General features: G+C 55.6%; 1 protein-coding gene across 1 annotated transcript in view; it reads right to left on the reverse strand.

Moving 5' to 3' along the window:
• The window catches only part of DUSP8 (dual specificity phosphatase 8), a 39925-nt gene that overhangs the window by 497 nt on the left and 29127 nt on the right, over window positions 1-10301 (reverse strand). Inside the window, exons 4-7 of the mRNA XM_005419581.2 lie at window positions 2509-2675; window positions 1237-1396; window positions 927-1050; window positions 2-539 (exon numbers count right to left, since the gene is read on the reverse strand). Of these exons, the coding sequence (XP_005419638.1) occupies window positions 2-539; window positions 927-1050; window positions 1237-1396; window positions 2509-2675 (989 nt within the window). The remainder of the gene's footprint in view (window position 1; window positions 540-926; window positions 1051-1236; window positions 1397-2508; window positions 2676-10301) is intronic.

Consider the following 10301-nt stretch of genomic DNA (forward strand, 5'->3'; position numbering starts at 1 on the left):
GCAGCAGCTCGGGCCCCGTGGGCCGGTCAGGGCTGTCCGCCCCTGGGGAGAAGGGGCTGAGGCTGCCCGAGCCCGAGGGGCTGTCCAGCTTGCAGAGTTTGGGGGCTTCCCCAGGTCCAGGGGGCCCAGGGGGGTCCTGCCGCACGCCGGGGGAGTAGGCAGACTTGATGTCCAGGGAGAAGGAGCGCTTCAGGCGGTTGGTGTCTTGGATGCGCTCGGAGGAGAGGTGCAGGCCATTGAGCCCCTGCTGCAGGGTGGTGGGTGACAGGACCTTTGGGGTCCCGCCCTGCCGCTCGGGGTCACTGGTGGGGGACACTGAGCCGGTGCTCCTCGGCACATCCTCGGCCTTCTCTGAGGTAGGTGTTGGGGGATGCCGGCTGCTCTCAGCCACCTCTGCCGGGTCCTGCTGCACGTCCCCCTCGCCCCAGTCGCCCTTGGACTTCAGGGCCTTGAGGAGCTTCAGGCTCCTCTCATACTCCAGGAGCTGGCCCAGGAAGTTGAAGTTGGGCGAGATGGATGGGCGACGGTCCTTAACAAACCTGCCAAGAGGCACAGACAGCCCCATTGGAGCTTGGTCCTTCAGCCGGCCACCCCTACTCTCTCAGCCTCTTTAGGGAGAAGAGGCATCATCAAGAACCTTCTGACCAGACCCTCCAAAGAAAAGGATCTTGGGGAACCATGGGGCTTTGAGATGCCTGAGGACTAGAGCTGGGACTGCCTCCCCACTCCCTTTTACCACTCCCAACCATTCCTTGTTGCATGCATTTTATGACAGGAAGTTTGGTTTGTTTTTACTGGAACCCAACCAAGGCAAGACAGAGCTTCAAGGAGCCCTGACCCTCTCCCTCTGCGCTTAGCCCGCTTTCCTTCCCTGGAGTGAAGCATACTGGCATAACCCCCCCCAGTACCCTCAGGGAAAAACTCACCTGTAAGCATCATCTGATGACATACCCATGGTCTTCATGATGTAGGCGATGGCAATGGTGGCTGACCTGGAGATCCCAGCCAAGCAGTGCACAATCACCTGGCAGCTGGACACCTTAGCTTTGTCTGGAGCATGGCAGAGGAAACAGAGAGAAAATGATGGTGAGCAAAATGGTTCTAGCCTTCCTCTCCAACCCTAAGCCCCTTTGTGTGAGAGGACAACAGCTGCTGCTAGCAAGACCAGGGAGGACAGAAGAGTTCAGGTTGTGAAGGCTGAGAATTGGAGGGTCTGCAACCATAGGAAAAGCTCACCAATGAATTCAATGGACTTGTCCAGCCAGGGAAGCAGCTTCTCACAGTAGTTGTCATTGACAGGAATGCGCATGAAGTGACTATCACAGATGAAGTCTGGCTTGGGACAGGAGTTGCTGGCATTTAGGACATAGCTTATCCCGTTCTGTGTCATCAGGTCCTGGTGGGAAAGAAGCCATCAAATGATCAGCTGAGTTCAGCCCTCACCATGTACTGAAGTCTGTCTTGCCATGCATGCTCCCTGCCTTTTCCCATCCCAGCATTTTCTCCTGTGGGTCTCCTAGCGCTGCCTTGGCCTAGTTGATGATAATACAGCAGAGACCAGCTAAAAAGGTTGCATCAATTTAGATGACACAGGTTTCAACCTCAGCAGATCTTTATTTTGGTCTAAGTAAAGTGATCAAGGCCAAAGACACCTGAAAAGGGTTTCCAGAGGGAAAAACCAAACAACCCCAGTACGAGAGGAATAGGCAATAGAAGAAAAAAAATTAGCAAAAACTCTGTCTGAACGCTATGAAGGTATCAGCTGAGGGAGAAAGGAGATATCTCACCAAAAGGGTGGAGTGAGTCACTGGTAGCACCGTACATTAACCAATGTGGCCAGAAGAAGCTCTGTCCATAGGCAACTGTGAGGCCTTGCATGGGCAATGCTTCTCTTCTCCAGCACATGGCCACATTGTGGGGATGGCAGAAAACACAGTTCCAAAACACAAACAAAACCCTCCAAGGAGGTGGGGAGGGAAGGAAACCATTGATTTTCCTGCTTGGCATTGGCTCCTCAAGATTTTGGCCCCAGGATTTCAGCCCTGGGTCTCCAGTGGCCCGTTCCTGCCCTTCCAGCAGCCTTGATGGAGCCAGTCCAGCTCCCAGGCTTACATTTTTGTCATTTTTTTCTTTAATTTCCTTCTATTCCCCGTACATAATTTCTCTCTCCCTCCTTTCTGTCTCCAACTCCAGTCTGGTGTGATGGTCCCTCTCCCTCCTTGCCTGCAATGGATGAGGATGCCTGGCTGGCTCCCTCATGGCTGCAGTAGGTGGATGCTTGGCGGCACTTTAACTACAATTCCTCTTTCTTTCTTCTCATCATTACTTTTCCTTTAAACAAAATTCCTTCCCTAGTGTGACATCACAGCACAGCCTTTCTGGCACCTTTTAAAGGGCACTGTGTGATCTTCCCACTGGGAAGGAGAGGAGTCCTTAATACCTTCACCCCTGTGCATGACAGGAGTCCCCAGTGGGACAGGGCAGAGTGTCCCCTCAACAGGGCTGTACCTTGTTCAGGACATCCTTCTGGGAGCCCAGGTAGAGATGTGGCAGGATGCGTGTGGGGCCAACGTTGGCCACAGGCAAGCACGGCTGGGAGATGCTCATCGGCAGGATGGCAGCTGGCTTCCCCTCACAGAGCCCTGGGAAGCAGGATGAGAAGGTGGCAAAGCCTCCTGTGGAGAAAATGGGGACATTGAGCTTGGAGCAGCATGGCTGAGGTCATCAGTAGCTGGCACCCCAAGGTCCAGGCTGGGGATAAAGTGGTGATAACCCTGCAGCCCTAAAAACAGAGTCTCCAGGGGCAACAAGCCAGCAGCCACCACCAACCAGTGCACATACATTGTGATGACCATGACACACACAGAAAGGAATGGATAACCAGCTCTGACTTTTCCCTGTCACAGCTGGATATTAATGCACATGTGAGGCATCCCACACCCTCGCCAATGAAGCTGGCTCTTCTCAACTTCACTCAGACAAGTAACAGGAAGAGACAGTCCTTTTCTTGGCTCCCTACTATTCTGAGGACAGGGTCACCTTTTGATACCAAAATCCATCAGGGCAGGATGATGACAAGCCAACCCACTGAGACACAAAGCTCCTGGGGTCTGGGAGGTCAGCCCAAACCTTTCTGCACCGGCTACACTTACACATCGTGATTTCGAGAGACGCCCCCTCTGCCCAGCCCTGCCAAGCCCATGATTTCTGACACACCATGGTGCCCAAATGGTACTTGCAGGCCACTGCTGTTTTTTGTGCTCTGACCTTGATGAATGTGACAGCAAGCAGTGTCCAGTTTACTGCACCAAGCTGCTGGGCAGTCACACTCAGCTTGAGCATCTTGAAGCCCAGTGTTGAAAGAACACCCTCAGCTGAGGTTGCAGTAGCTGGCATGTGATAGCCAGAGGTATTGTCACAGTGTCTGGCATGGTCAAAAGCCTGAGAGCCAGCCCTGAAAGCTTGAGCAGGGCTGCAAGCCTTGCCCTGCTTGCACAGCAGGCAGCAAGGAGAGCTGGAAAACGCCTGGTGCTGTTGCATGTCCTGCACAGTTGCATAAGAACACTGATCCTGATTTGCTCTCAGTTGCTGATCCTGTACTCCAGGATAGAGCCAGGTCTGGCTGGCAATGGCCTAATTCCACTCCCCTCCAGCTGAGGACATCTGGGTGGCAGCTTCATGCAATGGAGAGGAGCTTGAGTCATATCTGCCTCAAGTCTCCCTTGAGGTTTTCCCAGTTATGCGAATGAGCAGATGCAGATTGACATCACCAAAAGGGCAGAGAGGACTTGGGGGCTTGAGTGCCTTTGACTGTCAAAGGCACCAGTATGCTCCCATGAGGTCCTTTTGAAAGCCCAAGTCTCTGGACCAAGCATCCTGAGAATCCCTGGCCCATCTCCACAGCTTAACAAGACCTTTTAACGAGACAGTCCCTCTCCCCTTTGCAAGCAGTGCAGCCTTGGCATATTCTCAATTTACCTTCTCCAGCACTTTGGCAACATTTCTGCTGATCCTCCTGGAGCACCCTTCTGGCTGCTGGTGTGGCACCCACACTCTAGAGAGGCATGACTGGTGCTGCACACAACCCATCTGACACGTTTGTGAGATGGTGATGGAGAAGCCAAAGCAGTGCACAAAATCATGCTCACACCACTTGGGAACATCCAAGGTCCTCCACCACACTCCATCTCAGCACCTCCTGGTGTCAGGTCCCACTGGCCTAAGGAAGAGGTGTCCTTCAACAAACCTCTTTCCTCCCCTCTGTTTTCTTGTCTGGCAGTTAACACACCTCCCAGCTTTAAAACCCAGTCAAGACAGGAGGGGTAGAGTTAAAGCACCTTATCTTTTCCAGCACTTCCTTTTCTCTTGCTCCCTCTGAAATGACATCACCCCTCAACTGGGACATTAAATCAGAGCAAAAGCAGGAGGCCCAGCACAGGTGCAGCATAGCTCTGGTTACTGCTCATCCCTGCACTGTGTCCCCATTGCCAAGGGCTGTCCATCACTAGCCAGGACTTTGCATGGACACATGTGACCTCCCTGCTTTGCCCTGTGCTGATGCCTGGGGGATGCTGGGGCAGAAACCTTTGGGAAGTTTTTCCTTCAGCTGCCCCTAGAGAAGCCTGCAGTACTTGAGTTTGAGTGGGGCAAGATCTGACCCCGGGCTTGTGTGAAACATGGGAATTTTTCTGAAGGAACACGGCACATTTTTGGGGAGCAGGACACACACAAACGCAGCCCCAGGGATCGGTGTCTGTTCTGGTCCATAGGTGCCCAACCTCTTGCACTCACTTACATCCATCAGGAGCTGCCCAGGGCAGTGGATGAGTTTGTATGGCTCTTTAAGGTGATCTCATAGTTCAAGCAGGTCAGGGCATGCTGCTCTCTGCCCATTGCCTGCGCCCACCACACTCAGCTGGCAGCAGATCCTCTGCCTGGGGAAATCCAGGCAGGAGCTAAGGGGGCTGTGAAGCAGACAGGGATGTCTGGAGGGTGGCAGCAGCACCCTCAGCTGCAGTGCCTACCTGGGCAGGCTGCCACAACTGGAGGATGCTGGCACCTGAAATGATGCCCATAGCTCAGCTCACTTGTCCTAAGCAAAGCCTCAGCCCTGTGTCCAGGAGTCGAGGCATGCTCCCAGTCCCCCTGTCCTCATCTCCCCCATACTTGCAGCTGCTGAGGGCAGTATGGGCTTGGGGGAAACCCTAGAGATGGGGCCAGGTACTTGACACCATCCCAACATGGAAGCGACGCTCACCCCACCCTGCAGCGGCTGCTCCCGCGTGCCTTTCATTTTTAGAAAGTGAAGCAGCTCTTCAAACAATCCCAAAGGCAGTGAATGTCCCTGGCTGGGCTCCAACTGATACTTGGGCTTTCCTCCCCTCTATGCCCCAGGCCATGGATCCCAGGTTTTGCTGGGAGAGAGCAGCAGAGCACAGTGAGGTGAGGAGCCAGGGTACCACCAGTTATAGCCTTTCCTCTTTTATTCACAATGCTCATGCCAAGAGCACCATTCCTCTTGGCTCATATGGAATCAAGCCTAGGAAGGATTTGTATCTGTCATGGAGCGGGTCTTTGGGGATCTCTGGTTTCTTTTGGATGCTCCCCTACCCTCGTGAGGGGTTGCTGGGGAGAAGCTGGTCCTCCTGTGGCATGACCCAGTGAGCTGCTCATGGTTCCAGCATGGAGGGCTCTCAAAACCATTCTCTGGATAAAACACTGCCTGCCTGCCTACTGCAATTACCTGAGGCAGAGACAGTGCCCAGGAAGAAAAGTGGGAACTGGAAGGGAAGGGAATCAGAACAAAAGTGGAGATGCTTTCACTGCTGCTGCTGAAAATAGAGGAAAGAGGAGCCAAGAACCAGCATCAGGCAGGTTCTAGGAGGCCTAAGAAGGAAAAATCACCCTCCTGGAGATGAAAATCACTCTGAAGCACAGGGTGTTGCAGCAACTTAGTGCCAGAAGAGTGCAACAATGGGGACCTTGTATCTCTCTCACCCAAGGTTTCACTCACAGGGTACTGACCACCCTTCCACCTCCTGCTGTGTCCTGCAGAGACCCTTCTGGGCCAGCCCCCAGCCCTGCTCTGCATGGCCCTTCTGTCAAACAGAGGAGAGGGGAAAACACCACAACTTCTCCCCTATCCCCATCTCTTCCAGGCCCTTCCCTCTGCGCATTTTCCAGCTGAACATCTATGGTAGCCACCAGTGAAACTGGATTTATTGTAAGAACAGATGCTGCAGTGGAAGGCAAACAGCCTGGGAATCTCCCTGAGCCTGTCCATCAGGCTGGGGGAAGATGCCAGCAGCATCTCTGAGCAGGCTCCTGTGGTACCTGCACTGCTGCAATTGTTGGGAGCTGTGTGACTCCTCTCCTCCAGCAGCAAAGTGCACAGGGAGGAGGCTCTGCCCTCTGCCAGGCCCTGCACCAGTGCCTGCCTACGGCTGCAACCAAAGAGAACAAAAACAGACAGGGAAGGAGATTACAAGATGTAAGGACAGAGATGTTGCACTCCTGAGCTGGGACCCTGACACAGCTGGGGAACCCTCCACTGCCCTGGCTGTCACCTTCAGGTGGTTTTTGGGGACATCCTAATCATAGCTGGGTCATTGACAACATCGCAGGCAAAATCTGTCACCTGTGAGTTGCATTGTGCCCTTCTCTGCCAAGGCTGGGCAGCAGTGGTGGTGCAGAGAAGGTGACAGAGAGGGTGACAAAGTCCTGGCTAGGGACAGGGATGTGGTGTGGCATTATTTTCTTCTGGTGGTAAGCCTTAGCTTTAGGGATTTATAATCCATTAAGCTGCATGAGATGCTAACAGAGACAATGCTGAGGATAAAAAGAAAGGTGTGGGACACATGAAGCATGGATATCCCAGCTCCCTATTGTTCCCTGTGTCCCTCCCTGCACTGAGGCCATCTTTTGAGGCTGGAGGTGTAAAGTGGAGCTGGGGCTTGAGCAAGCTCTCACACCTTGCTCTGATGGCTGCAGTCTGAGCATTTATCTCCAGCCCCATGGACTCACCACCTCCTTCAGTGGCCTCTGAAAAAACCCAACAGCTCTGGCATTAGTGCTGTGCCCCACTGACAGTAAAAAGCTGCAAAAGGGCTGCCCAGGGCACCTTCCTCACACCAAAACTGCTCTTTAAGAGAGCCACATGCCTCTTGAACACCCCCAGCCCCATGAGTCTCATGGAAGTTCCCCTAGAGACACACCGAGCAGCATGTACTATTCAGCAGCCTCTCCTGTGCACTGCAGGCTCAAAGGTCCCCACCAAGAAACAGGGAAGAGGTGACATGTCACAACTGCTGTGCCATCAGTTTGCAGCAGCATGGAGGAGGGGATCCAGAGCTGGAAATCCTCCTTGGGCCAGCAGCTGCCACACCCCACTCCTCACCTTCAGCTGTCACACCGGAACCTAGAAGGAGACCTGCAGGGGTATTAAAGATGTGTTTTACAGCCCACCCTCATGGCTGCAATAACAAGAGGTAGAGAGCAGCAGCCGGAGCTGTTCAGAGAGCGGCTCCCCAAGCAGCTGCCAGAGGTTTTGCGGCAGCCCGCAGCCTCACCAAGGAGTTTCGCGCCTGTGCCTGTGCTGGAGACCCTCTGCCCCGCTAAAGCTCCTGGCAGCTGAGGGGGCTGAGAGAGGCCAGGCTCTACCCAGCTCTCATTAAAATGTCTGCGGTGGCTGGGAGCTGCTGCCAGGGCGGCACGTGGCAAGGAGCAGCGGGGCATGCAAGCGAGCACGCGCCTCGGCTTGCTGCTGGAGCAGCCGCCACGCCGGCATGGCTCCCTCACTGCTGCGTTGTCTTGGTGGCCAGGGTGGTGCCTGGATACCCCCTCTCCATCAGCCCAGCCCCTTGGGGGACATGCTGCTCCCAGCACTCTGACCCATCCATCCCCAAGTGTTAAAGCACCTTGCTGAGCTGAGGTACAGCAGGAGATGACAAGAACTGGGGGGACCTGCAAAACCCCAGCCCTCACCTACATTATGCTTAGCCCGCTTATGACAATGAGCCTTAGTGCTCGGCCGAGCATCTCTGCCGCAGGTTGAATTGAAGGACAGAAAATGGAGGAGTCTGGCAGGCTGCACATCAACCCCCAGAGCCGCTGGGAAAATCCCTCTTTGCAGAACGCCATCTCCCTGGCTCTCGTGCTGGGTGGGAGCCTGTTGGAGCCGGCGGCTAAGCCGAGCGGGATGATGAAACACTGCTTACTGCCACCCTTACTCACTGTGCTCCAGGGAGCTCCGGGGCTTTGTCAGCATTTCCTGCTGCCTGGGACGTGTCTGAATTTTCCCTCTGCCTCCATCCTCACAGCTTCCCCGGGTACTGTAGTCGCCTTTGATTCAGCCCATCCCTCCCAGCGATGCCTGATGCGGACACAGCCCATTTGCTTGCGCATCCTTCCCACAAGCCTGGTGAAATCCTGGTGCTCCTCAGCCTGCCCAGCTTCCCCTCTCCTGGCTGATGCTCTTTCGTGTCCCCCCATCTCAGTGCACTGGAGAGAGATGTCCAGTTTTCAATCAGTCTCTTTTTCCACTCCCCCAGTCTCCTGCCCAGGTTTTACCATCCCCTCATTTGGCACAAAATTTCATCACCCCACTGTTGGCTCGTTTTTGGTTTTTTTCTTTTTTTCCCCCAGGCAGTGGGGATGAGAAAGCCGATGAATCAGCCCTATTATGGATTCATGTGCATTCCCTGTTTCCCCAACGGTCACCCCGAACAGCCTCTGTCCATCTGCTGCTACAGTGCCCTGCTGCCTCCCAACCTGTGCCAGGCCCCCATGCCTTGCAGGCTGGTCCCAGAGCCTGCTCCCATTCTCCCAAAGAAACAGAAAACATCTTTAAAAAAGGAAAAGCAGCAGAAAGGAAGCCCTCCGCCTACACAACCACGGATGTACTCCTCGAGCTGTTGAGCTTGATTTTCCTCTGGTGACTGTGCCTGCTTTGGACCAGCCTTACTCGTTCTAAGTAAAGAAAAATGTGTCATTTCCAGGAGTGACTTATTACTAATGACACCATCACTGGGTTATGTGCTTCATGCCACAAAAACCTGTCAGGCACTTTTAGCAGCCTCCCATTTTAAGTGGTGATGGAGGGGAAGTTGCTTGATTCAACCCTTCGGTAATCTAGGTCATCCCAGGCTCGGCATATTTTTAAGCTGCTCCAGTTAATATCCCCTTCCTCCGCGTGCCCTTCGCCCTGTCACTGGGGGGTGTAAACACTGTAAAACCCCTTTCTGAAAGAAACCACCAAGACGGGCAGGCAGGGCAGTGCTGGTGAAGCGAAATGGCTCCGGCGGGCAGTGCCTGTGCGCGGGCAGCAGCGCAGCGCTCTGAGCCGATGGCCCCTTGTTCTCCGCGCCGTCCTCGCCCGTCCTTGCCCCGCGCACTCTCCTCTGCCCGGTGCCCCCCCGCCCCGCAACCCGGCGCCCGAGGGCGCAGAGATGCTGGCGGCAGATCCTCCTGGCTCCCACAGCTTTCCTCCTTCCCTTCTCCGCTCCGTCCGCGCCCTCGCCAAGCTCGTCTGGACGGCGAAGGGTTCCGGAGAGCCCGGAGCGGTCCCCGCGGCCAGGCAGTCTCACCGGCCCCCGCTCGGGTGGGAAGGCTGCCTAGCGCCGGGGCCGCTGCAGATGTTTCTGCCCGCTGCAGGCAGCCGCTCACCTGCCTGAAGGGGCTGCCCTCTCCGCGCAGCTCCCGAGCCAGCCCGGCCGCCTCCACCGGCGCTGCGCACATCGCCCCTAGCTGGGGACCGGCCATCGCTCCGCTCCGCTCCCCTCCGCACGCTCCCCGCTCGCTTCCATCTCCCCGCTCGCCAGCTGCCTGCGCTCTTTGTATAGCCAGCACCGCGCTCCGCTCCCCGCCGGCCGCTCGGCAAAGGCGATCTCTGGCCCCCGGGCAAAGCAGGGCTCCGGCGGCGCAGCCCCCTCTTCCCGCTCCGTCCCCATCGGAAGGAAAGCCGCCGGGCCGGCTGACAAACCTCTCTTGTCCCTGCTCTCCTTCATCCTCCGCACCCTTATTTTCAGCTTCATCTGCCCCTCGCGCATGTCTGTCCAGAACTGGTCCTCGGAGGGAGCAATCATTACATCCACGGGCATCCAGGCAGCTGGGCTGCGGCTCGCGGGGGCACCTCTCACCGTCGCCAAACAACAGCTGGCGGGCAAACAAAATACTAAAAAAACCAAAAAAGCGCCCCTGCAGCAGAGCAATGCCAGCCTCCCCCCGGCTCCAGCCTTCAGGCTGAAAAAATAAAAACCATCAAGAAAAAGCCGAGCGGGGTAGGGGGGCGCGGCGGAGCCCCC

Source organism: Geospiza fortis, unplaced genomic scaffold (assembly GCF_000277835.1).
Source record: "Geospiza fortis unplaced genomic scaffold, GeoFor_1.0 scaffold66, whole genome shotgun sequence".
NCBI lineage: Eukaryota > Metazoa > Chordata > Aves > Passeriformes > Thraupidae > Geospiza > Geospiza fortis.